Raw genomic sequence first — 26,865 nt, 5'->3', positions numbered from 1 at the left:
GTGCTCATCATTGTAGTGATAGTGAGAAGACTGCTGTATTTCTTCCCTCTTGCAGCAACCATGAAAACATCCCGTATATTGATGGTTTCGAGGATTTTCCTCCGGCACCTTGGAATCAAGGTCTGAATCAAGGTCAGAATAAATCATTTAAATGGGGAGACAAAAGCTTTGCAGATTCTCTTGATAATAAGGAATCCAATAAGCTTCAATTCCCTGTCAATAATCATATTGAAATTAAGATTGGTGGGAAAAGATACGATTTCAATTTACCTGACTCGGTGAGCAACCACAACCTCGTTTTTAGCTTTAACAGAGATCGAGTTTCCTGGTCCTTGATCGAAGTTAATAAGATTCAGGTTGACGTCGATGGCGGAGAAGCATCGAAGAATTCCCACGGCATCTCCAGCGTGGGAGATATGAAATCGTCGAGTGTGGGGGATGAGTTTTTATCCCAATCGGTGTCAGGTGTGATGGAAAAGAATATGTCGAGTGTGGAAGTTAATCTTGAAACCTGTGATGCTGATGAACAAGATGATGATGGTGACAGGTCAATTAACAGTGTGGGTAGGAAGTACGGTACCTGTGATGAAGACATAAACAAAAAAGCTGCTGATGAACAGTCTAATTGGGAGTCTGCAGATGTTGCCGAGGGTGTTGAAGAAGGTGAAATAATTTCAGATCTGTTCGATGATACTTCGGCTACTCTCATACCAGAATCTATCTCAGATGACGATCTGATGTCGGGTGAAACTCAAGAGTCGAAAGGTTCTGTTTCCGATGAGAATTCCTCGGGCACTCGCGGTGGTATCGAAGGATGTATTCCCAATGAAAGCTGCGTAGATGTCGAGGCACCTGTTCCCACGCGTGACAATAAGGGGTTGTTGTGGGACCCTATAAAAATTCAAATTACTGATGGGCCAGATTCTAACTCATCTATTAGGCCTGATTACTCTAATGAATCCAACAAACCCGAGACGGGCTTTGACCCCTCAATTGGTCTGGGCTCTAGTTCAGATGGTGAAGATCGTGATATGGGTTATCCTAACTTAAGCAATAAGGATTGCGTTGTTTTGCCTGACGTGATTCTAATTCTATTTCTACCGCGGTAGCTCGCTTTCGAATTAAAGAGAGGAAAATCCTTCCTTTAATTAAAAGTCATTTCATTAAACATGTTTGGGGTCGGAGAAATATGAAACGTAGCCGACGTCGTGATAACTTTCGCTGGCATGAAAGATATTTTATCGAGAATGTGTTGAATAATTCGGAAGAGGACGACGATGAATTTGCTTGTTGCTCATGTTGCTCTTCCTGCGCGTCCTCCGATTCGGAAACATAATTCTGCATCTAGTCGCGGTGTTTCGAGCTATGTGGTTCCTTTTGTTTAGAGTTTTTGTTTGTTGTGCGTCTTAAATTCGTGAGTTGGGATGTGGTCTCGAGTTATTTTTGTTGGTTATCTGTTCTTAATTGTGTGTTTGGTAGTGGTCTCGTGTCTTGTCTAGCTCCTTGCTAGTTTTTTGTATCGTGTACTTTTATATATTAATAAAAATTACTTGCCTTTAAAAAAAACAAAAAAAAAACAATGATTATGATATAAAGATGCACAAAAGCTCCCGTATTGTGCCTAAAAACCTCCATATTTTACCCCAAAAAATTTCTACGTTTAAAAAAAAAAAAACAATTTGCCCCCAGCGAAAAAATTTTCTGGTTCCACAACCGGTGATATTAGATATTAGAATGCAACTATTGTCTACATTGTATATTTTCTTCATCGTCAAAGTGTACATCACATATCTATATGACTATAAGTATGAGTTATTAACTAGTAATAGACACATACTAATGACCAATAATGACATACCAAATGGCTAATTGTGGGCATAATGACTCATAAATATATTGGGTAAAATGTAGAGGCAGAAAACACTAGAACAAGCTTTAATCGAATAAAGATAACTTATCAGGATCGAAGAATCAAACTTACAAGACATTAAATCGACACTTGGATTTGTTATTCGTATTAGGATTGAATGGAAGCGATAAACTCGGAGAATATACGGCTAGGGTGTGTAAAGTGTGTACTATTAGAATGAAACCCGTAACCCTTACTTATATACTGTGAGCTCTCTGTCATGCGATTAGCAGTAATCTGTAATATTTTGCCGAATTAACTCTATCGTGCGACAGAGTCACTCCATCGTGCGACAGAGTCACTCCATCGTACGACAGTCTCTGACAGTCGTGCGATGAACATGTCAGTTTAACTTTGAAATTAATATTTAACGATCTCGTAACCAAAATAACCAAGGATTATAGATAAGCATGTAAACCACAATCATCCAAGCATCATAACAAACTTCGATCAACGTCCAATGTTAGGTTAAAATAAATTCAATGACCGAATGACTAAAATATACATAGATGTAACATCCTGTGACCGGGCCTAGTTGAAATAGACTATTTTGCCCTTAAGTGTTATTAAAGGTAATTTTAATAATTGTATGTTTTTGATTATCTGATTATTTGGTTAAAACCAGTTTGTGACAAGGGTCACAAAATAGGTTTATTTGTTTAATTTGGACTCCGTTAGGGCCGCCTAACGAAGTACGAAAGAATTCAGATAACTGATGAATACCCGTGTATTGTGGGGTATGGGTTTTAAACCCATTTACATGTATGTTATACGCTTCATATCTTCATTTTCTTGAATCTTCTAAAAGAAACCCGTACATTCATCACCATCAAACCCTAGCTTTGATTCTTGTTAAGATTGTTGAAATTCAAGCTTGTTAATCAGTTCTCTGTGATTTCGTAATCACTACAAGGTAAGCTTTCCCCAGATTCATGCTCTAATCTTGTTTAAAAATTGGGGTTTTGGGTGTAAATAGGTTTTGTGTATTTTGAGCTTGAATCTTATGATTATATGTTTGTTATGCTCAATTATTGATAGAAATAACTTCTATATAGTTTATATGATGTTTATGAAGTGGTTTTGGTGTTAGAACTTGCAAAAATCATGATTTGGGGTCAAAAAGTGCGAAACAACGAGCTGGAGCTGTTCATCAGCTCCCACACTTTTGATAGCTCAATCACGCGGTTGAGCACGATTTTGAGGGCTCAACCACGCGGTGGAGCACTTTTCAGCTTTTGGTAAATTTGAAAAAGGCATACCTTTCAAAACCGTAACTCTATTTTTGATGAATAAACTATCGTTGAAATCATCTTGAAGTCTACTTTCCAATGATAAGGTTTTAAGAAGCTGGACCAAACTTTACTTTGGTTAGAAAAAGGGGTTTTAGAGTATATGTCTTGTTTTGCACACATGTGAATGTTGTTATTGATGAAGGTCATGATGTAGACTTATCTTATAGTGAATACATGATTGTATGTGTTGATTTACAGTATGTATTTATATTTCATTTTGTGCATTTGGGTTGAAACCCATCTTAATAGTTGCTGACTGTTCTTCATCACTTGCACGAGTAAGCATTCACTCGTACGATTGAGGTAGCCAACCGTGTGGTGAACCGTACGAGTGAGCGTTATGGGAACTTATGTTTTGATTGTAATGATACGTATGGTTGAGAAGTGACTCGTACGAGTCACTGGTCACTTTTGTGGTGAACCGTACGGATCAGGTGAGTCACTGTAGGATGTTTGGTCATAGACCAAACGTACGAGTGAGTGGTCAACCGCACGGTTGAGTGTTCTCAAACATGCGTGTGATAGCGTTACTCGTACGGTTGGCAGACCAGTTGTAAAGTGATTAAGTGTTGGTATTGGTGTTGTTGTCTTGTTGTCGGGTTGTTATCCAGACATGATTACTGACTGTGTTATGTCTATTCTTAGGTGATAAGAACAAGGAAGAATGTAACATCCTATAATCGGGCCTAGGTGAAATGACCATTTTACCCTTGTGTATGGTGTAATTAGTGATTTTAATACTTATATGTTTATAATTATTTGTGTATTTTGTTAAGACCAGTTTGTGACAAGGGTCACAGAACATTTTTGTTTATTTAATTTGGACTTCGTTAGGGTCGCCTATTCATGTACGAAAGATTTCAGATTACTGATAAATACACGTGTATTTTGAGGTATGAGATTTTAACCCATTTTATACTATATGGCTGCTCATTTCTTGATTTCTCTAGAAAACTCCCAAAACATCCCGTACTTACTTTAACTCCCAAATCTCTAACCCTAAGTTTAATCTAAAGTGAAATTGGATCAAGTAAAGCTAGCTACTGAATTCATGCATCATCTATAGCTTATATTCAAGGTTTGTGCTTCAGATTCTTGCTTTAATTCTTGCTAATTAGAGTTTAGTGTTCAATATAGAACTATGCATTTTATGCTTGAATCTTGCTAATTGATGTTAGTTAAGTTTGTTAGATGCTCAATATATGTTGTATATATGTTATATGAGCTTTGTGGATTATCAATCGATCATAAACATCTTCATTTTGGGATTAATCTTGGGTTTTTGTGTTAGTTTTTACAAAGTGTGTAATTTGAGTCAACAATGGTTGATTGGGTGTTGTTTATGTCAAAATCTTATGGGTTTATGCTCCTACATGTTTAGTATACTTGATTTGGTTAGTTTTGAGGTCAAAATCGAGCTTTAGAGCAAGAATTGGTGATTTGTGCTTGAAACCCGTCAGTTTCTGCTACTACTGCACGAAGAACACAACCGTACGGTTGCATCTTGCAACCGCACGGGTACACTGTGCAACTGTACGGGTGCATGTGCAACCATACGGATGCAGTGATGTTGGTGCAACCGGGCAGTGGGTGTGCAACCGTACGGTTGCACGATGCAACCGTACGGATGAACTTGCAACCGTACGGATGCATGTGCAACCGTACGGATGTAGATCAGTGATGAATTATTGTGAAATTTAGCTATTTCCTAGCCGTTTTGCTTTCCGCGTGACTTATGATGATCAAGATGTAAATTATGAAAATGCATAAGTGTTAAGTAGATTTTTTAGCGGCGCTTTTTGATACTGATTTACTGTACTGTGCTGTTTTGTGTTAAAGGACATAAACTAACTTGATTTTCCTGCTGGTGCCCCATTGACCTTCAGTGCTGACATAACTTCGTTGGACGTGTTTGGTACCTATTTGGATGAAGGAATTGACGAGTATTAGTTGTCGTGGCCCCAAGGATGAGGATTCAGTTGTAGAGTTGATAGATACAGAAGATGTCTTCTTATTCATAAAGGTACATTCTTGTTACATTGCTGTAATTATTATCATTGTACATGTAGATTGTATTCCTATCTTTGTCGAATTTTGTGCTTGTTATAATGATAATATATGTGACGATTAGTGTTTCTATTGAGATTAATTTCTTATTCCTGTAAGACAGAAGTGGATGACAGTTGACGAATCCAGTTATGACGATTGTCACTGGAGCTACCCTTGTCACTATCGGGATTTTATTCCCTTAGACTGACTGCCATGTCTTATGAGACTTTATAGATATGACCGTGTGATATTGTGTCATGCTGTTGTGAATTGTTGTTATATGTCATGTTATACTGTACGTGAGACTACTATTGGCCTAGACTGGAAGAATTAAGGTGAATGATTTGTTAGTCTTAACCAAGAGGAATATGAAGTCCTTTACCGTTGACTGATGGGACACACGTAGTGACCCATAGAGACTGATTAGGGTAGTGACCCCTCGATGATTGGTGAAAGTCCGGAACCCTATTGTGTAACTATGTGAAGTGTAGTTTTCATGCTTGTCGACCGTGACTAAACCAGTAGATGACGGACCCTTGATATTGTAGTATGACGAGACTTGTTGTGTTAGACTTAGGTGAAATATACATTCCTTTCCATGGATCGACGGGACACATGTAGTGGCCCGTAAGGATTGGAATAGAGTAGTAGTTTTCTTGTCTTCTAATAAGAGGACTCGAACCCTGTTTGTTGCTGCCGTGTGTATGTGGTTTGCGTGTTATGTATGATGTTGACTTTTGGTTTAGATGATTGTGACTGTAGTAAGACCTTGAGGAACTGTTTTTTTTTTCTACCATAGACTCATGTAAGTCGGTGGTAACTGATGTGCGTAGAGGTGTATACGAAATAATTATATTTTTACTACAAAATATTATTAAATATGATACAATTTTACACAAGCTATTTATTTATTTATAGAGTGGATATACCTAAACCTTGCTACAACACTTATAGGCAGTGTACCTAATCGTACAGTAGTGTAGTTTTTAGTAAGTCCGGTTCGTTCCACAGGGAGCTAGCCAAGTTTAACGCTATATTTTTAAAACTATATTTGTATAAATATAAAAATATATATAAGTAATATTATTATTATAAAAGGGGGTTTTTACCGTTTAATGACCGGTTTGTCGATTTTAAAACTTTAGTCGCAGTTAAAACCTAATGTAAAATATTAAATATATAAAAGACTTAATTTAAAGCGTAAAGTAAATGACAATAATTAAAGTGTGATAAATTAAAATGCGATAAATAAAATGACAATAAATAAAATTGCGATAATTAAAAAGTACGATAATTAAAAGTGCAATTAAATATAATGACAGTAAATAAAAGTGCGATAAAATATGAAATAAAGGAATTATGCTTATTTAAACTTCCATAATCATGATGTTCGACGTGTTGATTTTAGTTTATTACCATGGGTTAATTGTCCTTTGTCCTGGATTATCCAATATGTCCATCTGATTTTTGTCCATAACAGTCCATCAGTCATAAATATAAAGTGCGAGTGTCCTCGTCAAATTATTCTTATATCCGAAGTCAAATATTCCAACTAATTGGGGACTTAAACTATAATTATACCAATTTTCCTTGTATATAATTCACCCATGTTTTAATAAGTCCATTGACTATTAATCCATTCCCGTGTCCGGTTATATGAACGATTATTAGTACTTATAAATATCCCGCCCATCGTGTCCGATCGAGTGTATGTGGTTATTTATAGGTACGTCTAATTGTAAATCTTTATATTAAATTAACGAACTATCATTCAATTAAACAAATATAAAGCCCATTAGTAGCCCATAGTCTAATTTCCACAAGTGTCGTTCTTTTGTCCAAACCCCAATTATGGTACAAAACCCAATTACCCAATTTTAATATTTAGCCCAACATCATGATTACTTTGGCTTAAATAAGCATAATAATAACTTAGCTACGAGACATTAATTTAAAAAGGTTGAACATAACTTACAATGATTAATAATAGCGTAGCGTTACACGGACAGAATTTCGACTTACACATTTACAACATTCGCTAACATACCCTTATTATTATTAAATTAAAATTAAAATTATATATATATATATATATATATATATATATATATATATATATATATATATATATATATATATCTCGTAAGAATGATAGAGAGAAAAAGGTGTAAAACATTCGACTGAATTCGTTGCTTTTTATAGGATGTGGCCTGATACTGTTCACCATGCGATCGCATGGCATTTGTGCCTTCTGGCCATGCGATCGCATGGCCTGGGAATCCAGCTCACATTTGCATGTTTTCTTCTTGCCGACGGTTTTAATATATAATATAATATATATAATTTTAAGAATTAATTATATAATATTATATTCACGTGCATAGTTGACTTGTAATTTTTAGTTCGTTGCGTCGAGCGTTGAGAGTTGACTCTGGTCCCGGTTCCGGATTTTCGAACGTCCTTTCGTACTATTTAATATCTTGTACTTTGCGTTTTGCGGCTCGTACTCTTGTAACTTTTAGACGTTTCTCATCAATAATTTGAACCACTTTGATTGTACTTTGTACTTTATAGCTTTTTGGTCGTTTGCGTCTTCAAATCGTCGAATCTGTCTTTTGTCTTCACCTTTTATTATTTAAACGAATATCACTTGTAAATAGAACAATTGCAACTAAAAGCTTGTCTTTCTTGAGGGATAATGCTATGAAATATATGTTCGTTTTTAGCATTATCAGTAACCTTTAGGAAGTAAGTTTGAATAAAGCTTTCCATGTAGTCTTGACTGAAGATAGAAATACTATGTTTTGTCGTTATGTGAGGAGTATTACTAGCCTGACTGTACCGTTTCAGGACTTGACTAACTATGTAGGACTTGTAGAGTTGTCCTGAGAAGCTGTTGACTTTTGTAAATTGATGTGACTGATTAGGTGTCAGTATAGGAGATGTTCATTAAGTGATTTTCTTGGAAGTAGAGAAGATCTTAACAAGAATAGGAATTCAGTTCAAGCTGAATTATGATGAATCTTGACTAGGTCGGGAGACGTGATTAGAACAGTGATCATATTACTGTTAAGGTAGAATCATTCATCTGGTATTTCGATAGTGATTGTTGTGAATATTTTGTCTTTTGAAGATTTGAATGTAGGGTTGAGGACGGACGATAATAGTATTTGCAAATAAGACGAAGTAAGTAGGTATAGTTTATTGAATGTTGGATCATATTTACAAGTGTGGTTGCTAAAGAGGACTTAGTAGAATTAAGATCGAACTAGAACTGAGTTAGGTGTTTACTTTCAAGACTTTTTGCGGTTTTGATAGTCTTAGATTGTAAAATCTATTAGTTGGGGGATATAGCGGAGATTTAAAATATGTTGGATTTTTTATAGCGGTTTTGCGGTTTTGACTTTTTGCGGAGTATAAGTTAATCTGACCCAACCTTTTTAACCGTACTAAGAACTTATGGAGGATTTTTTATAAAATATGTTGATATATCACATAGATTAATAGAGAAATCAGACTTTTTCACACCAAAGTTTACGATATAATATGTCTGGCCTTTTTTGATTTGGACGTTGAGCATATCCACAAGTCATATGGTAGGAAAAGCATATTCCGATTGATGTGGACTTGGTAGGAAAAAAAAATATTTTAGTGAAATGCTCAATAATAATATTTGGTTCTCTATTCTTTTGCAGCATTGCTTGAGGCCAGGTTGCATCTCCAATTGATGAATATTCAAAATCGACTTTCGAAACTGACAAATGCTATCTAATGGACTGTGGTGCAGAGGTGTTTATTTGGGTGGGTCGAGCAACACAAGTGGACGATCGAAAAGCTGCCACACAAGCTGCTGAGGTATAACATAGTATTTCATTTTAAAATGTTCTTCTTTTGATCGCTTACTGATCTTACCGTTAACCATTTATAGGAGTTTATCACGAGTAATTAAATATTAGTTTTCAAATGTTTATAATTTTTTACTACAATTTACAAATTTTGATTCTTCCCTTTATCTCTGAGAATTACAACTAATTCTATGTAGGTCATGAATCACTTACCATGGAGATGAAAACGTCATTTGGTCTATATGACAATATACTAATGATTTCAAAGGTGATCCTTATATTCCGAAGGAGTTGGCACACTCTATTTGGAAAATTTCTGTTCACAATAACTAATTACATATCCTTTCACCAGATTGTAGTTTTGTGGTACTTACCATGTGGTTTTGGCGTTGTCTGGTGCCTGCTATAGTTTTTGCGGTACTTATACTCTTACACAGTTCAACAACAATGTTTCTCTTTGATCATGGATTGGTACATCTATCTTCTATCTATCTATACTATATAATAGAGATTAATTAATGTTACATCATGAAGCTTTCTACTCAAAGATGCTATAAATTTTTTATCTGCACTATTACTTTGAGGATGGTTGTTCCTGGTAATGGTAAATTAAGTTAATACGGTGAAGCCTTATATATTAGTAAAATAGATTATAGATGACAATATTTGATTCCCCTGCTCCTTTACAATATAGATTATAGTAAAATACAAAATATTATTAATATGCTTATTCGATTATGAATATTGTATATCATAGTGTAAATTGTTTTTTGTTGAAGTGATTCATGCCGTGCGCATTTGGTACACTTTGTACAGTTTTCAACCAGTTTGACAGCTTGCAACTCGGTTTTGATTTGGTCTCTGAGTGACCTGTGGCCCTTATTAACCCACATCGTTCGTTTTGCCTCTCATATTTGTGTGGAATACTTGCAAGTTATAGAGTTAAGTGTGTTTCTTTGCAAGTAATTAACCCATTGTATGTTTACAAGAATTGCAATTTTTTTTTATTTACCTAGATTTTCGATCCGCTTTTTAGGAACCGACTAATCCCAGGGCGACTACTTGCTTTGCAGATAGCCCGGAGTCAGCGCGGGTGAACCTCTGTGGCCACAAGCATTAAGATTTGATGTCGTATATATTAGTAATCAGCTTCTAAGAAGGTAAATTGACCATCATCGCTTTTTTTGATATTGAATTTTTGTTTCTTATGCATTTTACACTCATTTATCAATATACAATTTGCATGCTATTAAGAATATTTTTAGTAACCTGTTTATAGAGACAATTCTATCTCAGTTTTTGACTCATTTAGTAACCTGCCGATAAACAAACTTTGAGTATTAACTTTGATCCATTCACTTTGACCCACTATTTATCCCCTTCAGTTATAATGAGTTTAGCAACATCACTTTGGCACATAACTTTCTAGACCACAACCTTCAGTACATTTGACTTATTTGCTATACAAATATTTTTTTTAGGGCATTACGTTTTATTATTGTACATAATAATAATTTTATAATCCAAACTGGGTCGGAAACGGGTCAATTATACAATTATATGTGACAAGATGGTCAGAACGGGTCAATTTTATGCGCGGGTTGGAATAATCCAGACCGAATAGTTGACCCACTTCCACTTTTTGTTTATTTTATGCATGATTAGCGTAAACATGATCAAAACAATTTAGGAGGTTGTGTGCGTCAAACTAAACTATGGGTGACTTTAAACCCGTTTGATCCGTTAATAAGTAATCAGGTCAAAGTAATCACCATTGCATACCGTAATCAATTTGCTACACTAGGGACCAAAATGATGCTTACTGCACGATATTATTTTCTTTAGGGCCGCATCTATCCAAACAGAAAAGAACGAGTTTTTGCTCTTTTTCAGCCGATGGTAGTTTTTAAGGTACTTCTTTATTTTTATATGTTTTTCCCGAAAACTAACAGTAAGTTACAGTAACTAAAACGAGTTTTGTGTTATCAGGGTGGACTAATCTTCTGTTATAAAAGCCACATTGCTGAACAAGGAATTACCCGATGAAACCTGCAGTCCGGATAACGCTGCAGTTATTCGAATATTGGGAACAACAGTACACAATAATAAAGTAGTAAAGTGTTATTGTTGTACATTTCGACAAACTAATAACATTTTTGCATTTTTTATTACATAAAGTCCAATGCTTACAACAACAACAACAACAAAACCCAATACCACATGAGTGGTGTATGGGGGAGGTGAGATGTAGACAATCCTTCCCCTATCCGAGAATAAAGACAAGTCATTTCTCCACCCAGAGTGAAACCCTCTCAAGAGTAGAGAAAGTCATCTCTCTCTTTATTCGACGGATAAAGAGATTGCTTCCGAGAGGACCTCCGGCCTTTAAGTAGGAAAAAGTTTTTTTTTTTAAAAAAATATATTAAAAATACAAAATAAAAATAATAATAGACGCCATGAAAAATGGTAGAATCAAAATTTCCATGGGTTTTAAATCCTGCCTGGAATTTAATCTAGGCTCTAAGAGTCAGTTAAGTCGCCAATAAATCGACGATTGTTGTCGACAACAACAACAACAATACCCAATCCCGCATATGCTTATTTCATTAATAAAGTCCAATGCTTATTTCATTAATAATTTGTTTCATGATTGTTAATGTATATTGCAAAAAATCGGTGATGATCTTAACGATTTTGAATACTACATTTTTGAGCTACCGTGCAACGCACGGGCTCTTAAATCTAGTAACATATATGTCACAAACATCAGTAAGTAATTAAGGTACGATTAATCAAAATGTAGCTGTAACGAAATAAATTATAGAAACCACAACATATTGGAACACCTCATATTTGTCAGGTATTATTTTATTGTTGTGGGTTTTATTTAACTTAACATTTGTTAGGAAATAGGACCAAAAATGTAAGAAAAATGATCCTGATTGCAAAGTTTTATGTTGAACATGGTAGAATATATAAATATGGCTTATTTCTCTTTTAATAAAATCTGGACAACACTTCTTCATTTCCAAAATGCTGAAAAGAAATTAAAAGTGTGTGTGTGGAGAGAAGTGGCAATTTGAGCAAATCCAACAAGATACCAAAATTTCTTTCATGCAAGTTGATCTATAGGTGTAATCAACATCTCACACACTAGTTAGAACTATTGGAGTCTTAGGTGTTTGTTTTTTAAGATATTTTTATTTGAAGATTGTGGACCATGTCTGTAAAGAAGATGTGGTCTGTATGTTGAATACTGAAGACTGTTTGTTTTTATGTCTGCAAAATAACTTAATCTTGTCTGCACCACATAGAAGCACATTTCTAAGTTTGCGAGATTGCAAATAGAATAAGACATTATTTTATCTTATGTCTTCAGAAAAACAAACAGTCTGCAGTAAAAACGTCTGCGAGTGCAGAAATAAGACATAATAAGGTCTGCAGACTGAAAAACAAACGACACCTTAGATTCTTCCTTATTCATCTCCAATTTGGGGATTGGGAGTTTTTGTTACCTAAGACTTAAGGTATTCGAATTATGTTTTTAAATTCGAATTTGTGAATTTATTTGGTATAAACCCAAATTTGATTTTTGAATGTTAGGGTTTATGGGTTAAAAGTTGGTAGCGATGATAAACTTGTAAAAGTAGAGATTCTTAGTTAGTAACTTGTATGTTAAAGTTTGAAATTCTAATTATGAGCATGTTTGGCTAAGAAACTTTGTATAAGTGAGTTAAAAGAAACTTTGTAAGATTGTGGGTTGGAAAGATTTATGAATATCAGTCTTGAAATTAGTCAAAATGATGTAAGAATGAGTTTTGCAGGTCAAAATGGTAAACCTTAAGTGTAGTTGGTCTTAATAGACTAAATGTGGACAAATTGTGATGTTTTTATGTATGTGATAGTGTACCCCACCTCTGGCCCGTTTACCAGCTTCGGAGTTTGCTACGGAGGATCTGGCCACAATATATAGAGCGAAGGAAAACTTTAGCTACAGTGAACGAGGTCCTAGAATCAGAGCAACAATAGTGATCTTAGAGCCCATAAAACCTCGGTCAATTACAAAGTCAAGCTAGCGAAACTATTCCTAGCTCAGTGCACGCCTGTTCCACAAAGGAAAGGGACAAGCTTACTTTCCTCTGTAGGTTTACTAAAAGGGAAAGTCAACTAGTGATCTAAAATCATTGGGAACTAGTGAGCTGGTATAGGAAGCCGCTCCATCCCACTTATAAATAGAATAGAATGCAGGAAACATTCCACATTCAAGAAATACACACATAATAACACAATCATGTTATATCATTTGCTTCGGTGGCGTAAAACAATCCTCTGATTGTTACCTTCGGGGAATCGCCAACGAACAAAACCAAAATCATAATCACTCAACCTCAATCTCTGTGACTTGCATATCCCCATATCAATACTAATAGCCAGTTATTGTACAAACAATTGGCGCCATCCGTGGGACTCACATCTTATTCATTTTGTTGAGAAAGAACCGACGCCATGGCGGACTCCAGTCACATACCTCCGGGTTTCACACCACCCAGAATCACACAAACCTCAGATTCAACACAGCTAGAGTTCTCAACTGTAGGGATCTTGACCAGGTCACCAGCCATTCCCGCCATATTCGTCTCAACGAACTCCCATGGCTCGAATTCCGCAGAACCACCGCCGTTGATAGATAAGACCTTTGTCTTGAATAATTACGATCATATCAAATCGGTGATAAAGAGTTTAAGGGACACGGGGATCTTACAAAGTAGAAGGGTGCTAACATACGAAAGCGATGATTATGATGAGGAGATGGAAATGGAACCTCCAAATCAAAATTCACAGCCTAGGAACCCACCAGCAAACCCGTCAGCAGAAGCTATCACTCGAACAGGGGAAACCCCCAGCATATCTCAGGTAACTCTAACTATACCTACTGTACCCCTCTACACTTGTAATGCGTCAGCTCCGACTGTGTCCATAGCACCCCAGGCACCAAATATGCATGTACCACCTCCTCACCCGAGCTGGGGTAGCTTCGGGCAACCAAACCAATATGTATGGGCCCAAGGAAACTCTCATGTCACTCCCAACATACCATGTGTAGAAACAACCCCTGTGAGCAACCAACCAAATACTTCGGCACCACCAGTAACCAGCCACGCATACTTCCAAAATTGGAACCATCCACCACAACAAATGACCACCAACTGGATATATCCTCCTAACCAGGGGTGGAATGTCTTGCGCCCAAGGTCACCAGATACTACCCCTGATCGCGGCCAACAACCTCTGGATAAATCAAAAAACCCCGTTTGTGCCCTACATCCAAAACTGTGCATTCCCCGATGGAATGAAAATACCCGCACACCTAATTTACTACGAAGGAAAAGATGATCCAGATGATTTCCTTAGTATATTCGAGGGTGCAGCACTGATGTGTGCAGCGGTGTATACGAAATACTATTATTTTTACTACGAAATAATATACGATATGATACAAGTTTTAATTAATTTACGGATGGGATATACCTAAACCTTGCTACAATACTTATAGGCAGTGTACCTAATCGTAGAGTAGTGTAATTTTTAGTAAGTCCGGTTCGTTCCACAGGGAGCTAGTGATACGTACTATATTTTTATAAACTATATTTGTATAAAATATATATAATTATATAAGTAGTAATATTATAAAAGGGGGTTTTTACCATTTAATGACCGGTTTGTCGATTTTAAATAAAGCGTAAAGATAAATGACGATAATTAAAATGCGTAAAATAAATAACAATATTTAAAATGACAATAAATAAATGACAGTAAATAAAAGTACGATGAGATATAAAATAATACAATTATGCTTATTTAAACTTCCGAAACCATGATGATTGACGTTTTAATTTTAATTTATTACTCTGAGTTAATTGTCCTTTGTCCTGGATTATTTGAAACCTATTTGGTTTTTGTCCGTAATAGTTCATCGGTCATAATTATAAAATGCTCGTCAAATTAACCTTATTCCCGAAGTCAAATATTTCAACTAATTAGGGATTCGAACTGTAACAAGGTTTTAATACTTTGTTTAATGATTACACCAGGTTATTTACTGCGTATAATCCAACGTTTTAATACTTTGTTAACAATTACACCAATTACCCTTGAATGTAATCCACCACTGTTTTAATGAGATATGAATATTAATTTACCCACTTGATCAGTTTGAATAATCAATTACCCAACCCGAATAATTAATTAAATGATTGTAACAGATGTCGTATAAATGTCACTAAATAGGACATACATAATCATTTTAATAATTATTAGATTAACTAATTTGAAGATAGGTTCTACAGATTCTAATGAGTTGTCATTCGATTAGATAATACCCCTCATCTATTAATAGTCAATAGTCCAATGTCCACAAGTGTCGGTCTTTTGTCCAAACCCCAATTATGGTACAAAATCCAATAACCCCGTCTTAATATTTAGTCCAACATCATGATTACTTCAGCTCAAATAAGCATAATAATAACTTAGTTACGAGACATTAATTTAAAAAGGAAGAACATAGCTTACAGTGGTGATTAATCGCGTAGCGTTACACGGACAGAGTTTTGACTTAAAACCCGTAAAATATTTCTTACAATAACCCAACTAAACCATAATTTATTATTAATCTTAAATTAAAATTATAGTTATAATTATAAATATAAATATAAACTGAGAAAGGAAAAGAAAAAGGGTGCATGAATCGAGCAGAATTCGTTAGCTTTTATAGGCGTGTTTTTACTGTTGCAGCTCCGCGATCATGGTACATTTGTGCCTCACAGCTCCGCGATTGCGGAGCTCCTGGTTCCAGCTCATTTGTTGATTTAAAAGGTGGGCTGCTGAATATTATAATATATAATATATATATATAATTATTTATATATTATATTATATTCTTGTGCATAGTTGACTTGTACTTTTAGTTCCATTGAATCGTACGTTGATAGTTGGTTTGTGTCTCGGTTTTGGATTTTTGAACGTCTTTTTGTACGCATAAATATCTTGTATTTTGCGTTTTACGGCTTGTATTCTTGTTATTTTTAAACGTTATTCATCAATAAATTGAACAACTTGGATTGTATCTTGTACATTTGAGCTTTTTGGTCATTTGCTTCTTCAAATCTTCATTTTCATCTTTCGTCTTCGCACTTATTTATTTAAATGAATATTACTTGGAATTAGAACAATTACAACTAAAAACTTTACATATTGGAAGGATATTGCGCCTAAATATATGTTCATTTGGAGCACTATCAAATATCCCCACACTTGAACGTTGCTTGTCCTCAAGCAATACAGAATTTGAAATTAAATCACACTTCACTCGAATCACTTTTTTATTTTCACACTTTATACATCAATGATTTTGATACGACGGTATAAACAATGATAGTAACAATGTGATTTACAGTCCCACATGACTATGAAAATTTAGATCCTTTAAGGAAATTGGATCTTTATGAAAACATTTGATCTTTTGAAAATTAAATCTAGCTTTTACCCTAGATAAGTTTTATGGAATAACCCTTCACCAGTGTTTGCAAATTATTTTTGTGGGTTGTGTGGGTTTCAGATTTTAAAATTTTAGCTCAAAACTTGCGGTTTTGTGTCACCCACTTGCTAACCTTGTATTAGGAAAGCAACACATCCAGTATACTTGCTCTGTATATTATCTTTCGGTAAACTACCATTCGATTGTAAAGGAAAGCGATGAACAAGCAACTGTTAAGGCAATGTCTAATGACATGCAGATGTTCATGGTCCACAACGTGTCGGATGCAATTACTATCCTTTGTAGGAGAAATAGTAAAGATCACCCTATAATTTTTCGGTCTGGCACAAGGTCCTGTCTTCGACCATGCTATGCAACCACCGTTCTTACGGTTGACACCCGATTTAGTTCAGGTGACCTAATGAATTCTGATGAAATCGTTGGATTTTACGTTCAATGGTAATGAACGCAATGAAAATAGGTTTTCAGAAAAACAAATTGGTTTTAATTTGATCAAAATATTTTCTCGTTCAAGCTCGAGTTTAGAAATCATCGAATTCCATGAGTTTGTAATTCTCAATCTTTAAGGTCAATCTCAAGGATTGAGTAATATTATGCTTAAAAGCTGATTTTTAATCTTTTAAGGAGATTATCCTTTCTGGGGGTCTGATTCATTAGTCTTATCAAGCTAATTTGCACGGCGCCCTCCCCATTTTACGAGACAGATTCTCTCATGGTTAGGATAAGTTTAACCACTTGGCGACCCTGTTTAATGCTGAGGTCCGTGGATTTCCTACTGATTTTAGAGATGACTTTTCTAGATTTTTCGTCAACCTACAGCTGGTCTGGACGACAACTTCTTGACCTAAATCAAGAAGCGCGTGTCTTTTTCTGAAGACTTTACTTCATTTTAATGATAGAATTGATTCATCATGTAGATCCATCTTTTCTTCCATTTATATTACAGTAATTCGGGTAAAACTGATTAGTATCGTCAAAAATAAAAGTACCTTCAATTATTTGTACAAAAATATGTGATATGTGATTTAAATAACTTGGTAAATTATTCCCACACTTAGCTTTTATTTATTTCTTTCTTTGCCTTTTTATTCTCCTTTATTCCATTTTAAATGAATTCTAACGTTTTGGGTTGTTTCTCAATTTATGTCCTTTCTGAGGCAACAATAATTTCGGTATTATCACCTAGTTTTATCGTTCATAAATATGTATAAACATAATTTTGAATTCATTTAATTGAAAATTTTTCAAATTTTCACAAAATTTGGCAATTAAACTAAGTGTAAACCCAAGAGAATTTATAACCCTTCCCCACACTTGAGATCATGCAATGCCCTCATTTGCATGAAATCAGACTATAATTATAAATTCATGAGGATGATTAGTGTAGAAAAGTGATTAAAAATACCGAGTTTACAAACACATTATTTTATATCACATTTGATATTTTGCGTCTTGTCGTCAAAATTAGTAGCTTTTGCTGAACTTTAATGTCAGTCTTTGAAAATGCGCTGTTTTACCCTGTTTTGTACATAAGATAAACTACAAACACACACACACACACACACACACACACACACACACACACACATATATATATATATATATATATATATATATATATATATATATATATATATATATATATTATAAAACCTTTATTTATTAAAACAATTTAAATGAATAATTTTTTAAAATTTTGTTTCCTTTTACTTTAGGTAGTTTCAGTACGTTTACCTAGTCCGTCCCTCGACAAATTTTAAAATTTGTCGTTTTTAAAGCGATTGTTTTAAAAGCAAAGATTTTTGGATTTTTTAATTTTTTTAGTATACTTTAGATCAATAATATTATAAATAATGATAACACAATTTTTTGCCCCGCCATCGGGTAAAGCAATTTCGGTTCCATGACCTAGTCTTTAACTTACGACGAATTTTAGAAATTATTTTTTTAAACATAATGAAATAAAGTAAATTTTATTTTTAAATTCACACAAAACTTAAATTTAAAAATGCATATAAATTTCATATAAAACTTATAAAACAAAAAATTTAGAATGGGGGGAGAAAACTAGTTCTTTAGTGTCTGCTAGCGGAAAAGACCAATCGGATTCCATTCTCGGAACTACACGAGAACAGAACAACTAACTTTAGACAGCATTTTCTTTTTAGAACATTTGAATCTCCCCACACTTAGGTAGCTGTGGTGTCGAAATTGTGATTAACTTCATTGTCAATTTCTCTTGGACCATAATCAACTTACATATCTGTGACTTTTGTTTTAAGCCATTGGTCGGATTCCTGTGTAATATCCACAAATTCAACTAGTTTCGCCTTTTCTTTAGGCGATAGATTGGATACTAACCGGTTACATAACTTAAAGTTCCCCTTGGTTCTAGTATCACCAATCCGTAATAAGTTTCTTCATTGAACTGTTAATAACGGGGTCATTTAATTTTGTATCAACAACGGGGTTCTTTGTTATTAGGTCATCATTAGGTGTTACTTCATTTTTCCCACACTTAGGCGTTTTATTATTGTTAAGCACTACCGTTGGAGTTGGTAAAACAATATAGTTTTTACCAATCGTCTTGATTGGTTCAACGGTTTTGGTACAGATCCTGATTTTGAATAGAGTACAGATCCTATTAAAGGTTTGAAGATGTTCGTTTGGATCTTCTTTTGGCGTACCACTATATTGGCATTGATTAGTTACCATGTGTAGGATTTGTCCTTTGATTTCATAATCTGGCGCATTGATGTCTGGTTTAATAATGGCGTGACCTTGGCCCGTGCGTGTGGCTCTCATTCGGTCTTCCATACTTAGAGGTTCCGTTATTTCCATATTTGAATTTGTTGAATACGAATCACTAGAGGATTTTGATTTAACGGTTTGTAGTTCAGGAGGAATGATTAGTGGTTCAGGATCTTGGAATTGTCCTTGAATATCCTCCGGGTTCTCAATTATGAGGTCGGGTTCAAAAAATGGATTATCGAAAATTTGAATTTGAATACTTGGTCGACTTGATGATGATTCTAAAGAAAAATCAACGGCGACAATATTGGCTAGATGTCTCGATCGGGTTACAGGTGGTGAACGTATGAAAGGTGGTGAACGTTTTGCTCGGTGCATTCATTGAATATCCTATTAGTTATAAAGATAAAAATTATTAAAGTTATCAAATTAATAGACTTTTCTGCTTTTGCCCACGTTTCGAATAGCCAAAAGATGCAGCAGGGAGCCAGGATCCTTTAAGTCGGAAAATCCACAACTCAGCCACTAACAAATCCAACTATTACTACGAAGCAGAAAATTTGGATGTCTATCAATTTAATCGCTTAAAATAATTTTTCGTCGAATTTTTAAATAAAATAAAGGAAACTCTATGTCCTAAAAACTAAGCGTAGAAACGAAAAAGAAAAAGAGCGTCGAAAAACGTCGAAAAATAAAAATAAGAAAGAAAAAGGTCGAACTTAAAAGTCTAAAAACTAAATCAAAAAATTTGCGACTAAAGGTATTAAAGCTTAAAATGAATTCTATATCAAAATGGCAATAACTGAAAAGGCAATAAAATAAATAAACGGCGTCGCAAAATTCTAAAGCGCCTAAATCTTAATCTAAAGAAAAATCACTTAAGGGATTTTACGGTAAAGCCTAAAAATGTAGAAATATAAAATAACTACGGCAAATACTAAGTTAAAACTAATTACGAACGATAAAAATACAAATTACAAATTAAACGAATAAAGATACAAAAGTTAAAAATAAAACTAAAGTTATAAAAAAATATTATTTTTATAAAAATATTATTCTATATATTTAATAATAATTATTATACTTAATAATATTAATTAAAACTAAAATTAAAAATAAGATAAACTAATTAATATTTAATTAAACCTTAATTATAATTAATAATTAATAATAATTAAATTATAACCCTAATTTCGTAATAAATGCAGGCTGAGGTTTGACCTGTCAGAGAAGCTCCGCGAGTGCGGTTTGTTGATACCAGAGGTGCTCCGCGAGTGACTAATTAACAGATTACCCAACATAACTATCATCGCAATGCTGTATTAGAATTTAGAAAGATACAATATGCATACAATCCAAAAATCACATTTCAAAATTGATTAAAAAGTTGATATTATGGTCATTAATTACATAAATGGTTTTCCATACTATGTTTATTTACAAACTACAATCACATATCAAAACTAGCTGTCACCCCACCTAGAAGATGTAAGGATTTGTACATGGAATATCTTTAAATTTGATTGTAATCATATAAAGCATAAGAGATTTTTGTTTTATTTCAAATCAAACATTCGACACCAATCCTATTTCACAATCACTCGTATCCGTATACATTTCCACATTTGTGTTCGCAAACAACGGAAGTAGTTGAGAATTGGGATGCTGCCTCTTGTTGAAGTAGTGGGACACAGATAACCATATGATAAGTACAAACACACATAATACAGTTAATGACCAATAAAACAGGTCCAACCGACTGTTTTCCGTGTAGTGTTGGAACCAATTCAATCTCCCTCCCTTCTCACTAACCTTTCCAACTACATACACAACCAATGCAACGCTCATGTGCCCGACCCCAATGAATGCCTCAACCATAAACACCTTAAACTTTTTTATAACCAAAGAACTCTTTTCAGCCAAGAACAAAATAATAACTCGGTCCAAACTTGCATCAACACAAGCAAGTAAAAAAAACTGTGGAAATAGCCAAAACATTGACATTGGAATGATTTCGCCCGGATTATTTGAAATACCATGTAATCTTATCACTCCTAATCTTGATTTCTCCACTAATGCAGCTATAGAATAACATATTATGGCGTAGATCATAATACCTGTTACTGCCTCATGAAGCATTTCTTTGTTTTCCTTCTTTATGTTGGTTTCTATGAATTTTTTTGCTTCCTCGTGGTAACGAACCTTTGTATAAATATATACACAAATAAGGTGTGACGTGTTAATGATCTCAAAGCCGAAAACTGCCATGGGTTTCAAGTACTCTGCTTGTGCAAAAAAATAACTGTTACCGATAGAACTTAATAAGATAAGGATAACGAAGACAGCCCCCATCGGTAACATCCTTACAAGTGTTTTTGTATTTTCGACTTCTTGAAGGCTACAAAATGTCCAACTGTTTTGCCTTATGTTGTCAATTGGAGGTCGGATTGCAGCTTTCTCTAAGAACCTAAAACACCATTACTAAAGTTAGACAACAAAAAAGAAAGTTTGTGATTAAAGACAAATCAATTAAACATATTAAAACTAATAAACTAGATGTTGTAAAACTTGGTGTAATGGAAGATTAGAGACGACGTCAAGGGGTTGCGGCCCCTTGTGAGGTCCTAGGGGAGCACCTCTAGCAGGGTCCATGGGGCAAAGCCATTCATGAAATGAGAACACCAAAGAGTTTAAACTGATGAGTTTGGGTTCAAACTTGGACAACAGTTTTTGGATATATGTAATCATTCTTTAACTACAAGAATTGTGGGTATATTTGTGCATATTATGGTTTCATTTACTCAAATTTATTTCCAAAGAGAATTTCGTGGACATAACCATCAATATGTTGATGAGTTTAGTGTCATTTAACAATCATTTTAGGTAATTGTGATTTACTTCAAAGCAAGAGTTATCTACCAATACTCAGCAACGAGTTTGGAGAATGTGAAATGCAAGCCCGTAAGAGTTTACTAGACACTTACGGGAAAGAGTGAGCTCAACGGGGCTGCACCCCTTGCGGGATCCAAGTGGCATTTCCCCGGGTGGGGTCTCGCCAAAAGTCACATCGTTTGAATTAACGGTTTTCCCGCCAAAACCAAGGGTTGCACCCTTCTATGTGAACCGAATTTTTACAATTTTTCCTTCTAGAAAAAAAATACCGTTGTTGCTTTCTATCCAAAAACATACATAAAACACACATATTCTCTTATATCCGCATTTGAATGTTTTTTTTGCCTAGAATCAAATTGTTGTTCTTGTCTTTTCACAATAACCCAAGAGTTGTAGGGTCGAAATACTTAATTGAGAAAGTATTTCACGATTTAATAACCACATGTTTTCTAACACACAAGAAGTCCTAGTGGTTGGCATCATGATATCCTTACACGAGGTCTCGCGTTCAAAGTGACCAAGGGTCGGAAACGATCACATAATCCGGTTAGACCGGGTACATTGGAGTTAAAACATACTCATCCGCCCGGGTAATGTAAAACATCCTAGGTTGTACCCGTTTACCGAATTACGTGATCTTGGACCATAGGGTCAAAGTGTCTCTTTTGAAAGCTGATATCTACAGGACTCATAGATTATCTGATCAATTGATTTCATTTACCCTATTATCAAGTTTTTGACGCATTTTCATCCAATATTATAAACACTAGACAGCAATATAATAACAGAGGGGGAAAGAGGGGAATGAAGGCAATCAGAACAGCAGTCTCTACAACCTGAGAGAAGAGCTCAGATGTAGTGGTGAATCATCTATTTTGAAATCGATCCATTCGTTGGTGAGTTCTGGGGATATGTTTAAAATAGAGGCCACAACAACTCTTAAAATAGTTGTAACCTGACTGGTTTCAGGCTTATCGATGTATAGTTTGTGCGACCATGATTTTCCCATCAAGTGATACAAGGCTATCAAGCTACAAACTGATGGAATCCCGAAAATGATTGACCAAGGTGCTAGAAGCAGAGCACCTGCTTGCAACACCATAATATTGCTTCCGAAATCTGTTAATTGTCTCATCTTCATCATTAGTTCATTTACATCACCTTTGTAATTCAATGTTGTCATGGCAGCATTATAAGAAGATCTTCCAATCATTATTAATACTAGAGCGAAATAGAAAAACGATTGTTGAATTTCACTAATGCATTTCATTTTGTACTCGCTACATGATCCCGTAATAAGTCTATATGGCCATGATGGCGTTGATATCGACATAAGCCCCATTCCCTATATAAGAAACCAAACAAGCTCATCAATCCGCTAAATCTTAGATACAAGTTCAATTCCTATTGTTTTAAATCTTAAAGATAAACCGTCCTAAAAGTATATCCTGAGGTCTCACGTTCTAACCTCACTAAAAGCATGTTCTGAGGTGGCTAGAAAATGGTCAGAAATGGTCACGGGATAACCCGGATATACTGCGAGTAATAAATTAGTCACAAGATTAAAATGACTAACCAATGCAGAGGCTGTGGTTGAGAAGATGAGCATCCAATAACTGCTGATGTTGTTATCCAAAAGAAACAGAAAGACCAACGCCAAGACTTTAGTGGTCCCCAACCAAATGTATATCAAACTAGCAGCGTACGTGATTCCGGTTTCCCAAACATTCGTTAAATATATGACCAACAAATACGACGCTAATCTTTCAACTTTCGCAGCAAGACGTAAAACTGCACGGAATAGATTGAACTTAAATGAACATAAATATATAATGGTTTGTGAATTAATGCATACATATATACTATTATGATTAGATTAACAGGATCACATGAACAAGTGAATACACAAAAGATGGTGGCTTACTACAAATAGCTTCCAAGAAGTTCACCATTTTGCTTCGTTGGGATGTAAACTAGGAAAAGATATATATACACAATTAAAAAATTAATATTAGAATTACAAGCTATTCAAAGAAATAATTCAAATTCAAGAAATTTATATGATCACATTCATATCTTTTGAGTATGAAGGGTTATTGAGTATCTTGTTCATTAATTATCTATGGGGACTTTTGAAATAATATTCCTACGGGGACTTTTGGGGCAGCTGCACAACGACTTTTTTTTGGTTGACTAAACGATGCAATTTTTACAAAAGAAACATATCTTCTCTAAATTAAGAAAAGATTTCGCCGTTGATCCCTTATGTTTGTAGAAATTGCAAAATATCCATTTATGTTTATTTTTTGACGCGATTGGTCACCAAACTATGCAAATGCTTCGTGATTGGTCCCTCAGCCAAATTGCCGTTAAATTACTCCGTTAGATTTGATCATGTGCCTTGCATGTGAGGAGAGTTTCGTAATTTTAAACAATCATCTCTTTACCTTCCCAATCATCTTCATCTCCCTCCATCTTATCTTATTAATATCAAAATCAAAATCATAAACCCTAGCCTAATACCCATGAAATTAAAATAAAATAAAATGGCTAAATCAAAACTGAAAAGTTAGATTCAAATCAAAATTATAAACTCTAACATTTAATCCACCAGTACCAATCTAAATAAAATATTACCGATCTAAATGAAATATTATTTGCACAGATGTTTGGTTATTCTTGGGGTGAAGAGAATAAATAAGAAATTAAAACAGGGGGTGGTACTTCACATACAGGGATTGACATTTCCACATAACTTTTACTTCTTCAACCTAAAACATCTAAACTATCCTTAATAATAGATTTGCACAAACTTTTTAAAACATTTTAATATAATTCAGCAAGCAATATTTAAAAAAAAAAAAATATAAAATAATGGTGGAAGAAGTAAAAGTGATGTTGGAAATATTATCTCCCTTCACATAAGGGCTTGTTTTTTCCCTTTTCTCTCACATGTTCCCCATGTAAAATCCATAAACTTTTGTGATGTCTCACTGATGAAAATATATACCCTGGATGATAACTCTCTTGTGATTCGTGAATCAAAACATGGCTCCATTTACAAAACCTAGATCACCGGAATTTCTCACTGGTGCTATATATACATCGACGAACGGAGAAAATGAAATTCTGGTAGATGAAATGGACGGAAAAAATTATAATCAGGTATAGGAAATCGATTGTTCATTATGTGTTTCTGATTGCTAAAAAATCCCGAACTCAACACCTAATTGTTTTGTTTCCAGATGTGATGAGTCTTTTTCTTCTGATGGATGTGGTAATCAGGTGGGTGACCAAATCCGATCAGGTCGCTCAACTTTGCAGATTTTCTGTTTAAACATTGATGAATAATTAAAAGGATTTTATCATATTTATTCCTCCTAAACCCATAAATTACATATTTATCCAACATACAACTTTTCAATGCATAAAGTACAAAGATTGTAATGCATATTCGGAGATATATGTAGTTTACAAGTTTAGGAGGGTTTATAATTTTGATGTAGATGGAGATGAATTGGGGGCATTAATAAATTAAAGAGAAGGATGTTTAAAATGACAGACTGCCCTCACATGCAAGGCACATGATCAAATTTAACCGAGTAATATAATGGACGTTTGGTCAAGAGACCAACCACGAATCATTTGCACAGTTTAGTGATCAATCGCATAAAAAACAAACATAAATGGCTATCGTGCAATCTTTAGCAAACATGAAGGACCAACCGCATGATTTTGTTCTAAAAGAATTTAATAATTATTAACAATTAACAATATATATATATATATATATATATATATATATATATATATATATATATATATATATATATATATATATATATATATATATATATATATATATATATATATATATATATATATATAAAGAAAGTCGTAATATTATAATTAATAATTAGGTTCTAATTTAATTATAATAATAAAAATAATAATAATAAAAATAATAATAATAATAATAATAATAATAATAATAATATAAGTTATAATTATGTAAAAAATATTTGATCTCAGCCTTTTAAATGATTAATATGATGATAATCTCACCATTGATTATGGTGATCTTCAAAGAACTGAAAAGAAATGTGGTGGAACTGCAATTAGAAGGGTCACTTTAGTACTCTGTTTAAGAATCCGGCAGTTGAAGAACACTATGGTGAACTTCCATTCCGAGGACATGAGCATTGAAACAATGAAGAATTTCATACACATGACAAGAAACTAGACAAAGCATTGGAGACGTGGTTCAGAGGAAATTATCTTGGTACCTACTAGACATTGCAGGATGTGAGATGTACAATATGATTTGAAATAAAGCTTATATCTATCGGATGAGGAAAGTAATCATGTTATCTTGAGTAATCGCCTATGGTTGTGGTTAAGAGAAGTCGATTGCACACATAAAAGGGAACAATTGTACATGGTAGAGGTGTTTGATGACGCTAAATTACATGTTACTGTGGATGTGGAGGCCGAATCTATACTATGACACCGGAAACTTGAGCATACGAGGACGAAAGAATGAAAATATGTGTTTTCACTTCGAGAATTCAC

The 26,865-nt window shown here is 34.4% G+C and overlaps 1 protein-coding gene and 1 long non-coding RNA gene across 8 annotated transcripts; one reads left to right on the top strand and one right to left on the bottom strand.

The window, feature by feature from the left end:
- The first annotated feature begins 8,786 nt into the window (after positions 1–8,786).
- On the top strand, positions 8,787–11,272 carry LOC139898871 (uncharacterized). 6 transcript variants are annotated; one of them, XR_011777178.1, is made up of 6 exons: positions 8,787–8,846; positions 8,946–9,105; positions 9,448–9,566; positions 9,875–10,255; positions 10,941–11,006; positions 11,085–11,272. It is a non-coding gene; the product is annotated as an uncharacterized lncRNA (long non-coding RNA). The 6 variants fall into 6 exon arrangements; XR_011777180.1 differs by lacking the exon at positions 8,787–8,846 and having other exon boundaries at positions 8,880–9,105; positions 9,448–9,512; XR_011777177.1 differs by lacking the exon at positions 8,787–8,846 and having other exon boundaries at positions 8,880–9,105.
- A 9,533-nt stretch (positions 11,273–20,805) lies between these two features.
- Positions 20,806–24,993, bottom strand: LOC139898870 (protein NRT1/ PTR FAMILY 5.5-like). Of its 2 annotated transcripts, none has more exons than XM_071881667.1 (4): positions 24,218–24,993; positions 23,870–24,084; positions 23,130–23,638; positions 20,806–21,868 (listed from the first exon to the last, which is right to left on the bottom strand). In XM_071881667.1, the coding sequence occupies exons 1-4, from the start codon at positions 24,243–24,245 to the stop codon at positions 20,968–20,970; spliced, it is 1,653 nt and encodes a 550-aa protein (XP_071737768.1). In that variant the 5' UTR covers positions 24,246–24,993; the 3' UTR covers positions 20,806–20,967. The 2 variants fall into 2 exon arrangements, with proteins under 2 accessions (XP_071737768.1, XP_071737769.1); XM_071881668.1 differs by having other exon boundaries at positions 24,199–24,265.
- Between the last annotated feature and the right edge of the window lie 1,872 nt (positions 24,994–26,865).

The sequence above is a fragment of the Rutidosis leptorrhynchoides genome, chromosome 3 (assembly GCF_046630445.1).
Source record: "Rutidosis leptorrhynchoides isolate AG116_Rl617_1_P2 chromosome 3, CSIRO_AGI_Rlap_v1, whole genome shotgun sequence".
Classification (NCBI taxonomy): Eukaryota; Viridiplantae; Streptophyta; class Magnoliopsida; order Asterales; family Asteraceae; genus Rutidosis; species Rutidosis leptorrhynchoides.
The sequence above is the reverse complement of the archived record's forward strand: the minus strand, read 5'-3'. Positions and strand labels throughout refer to the sequence as shown.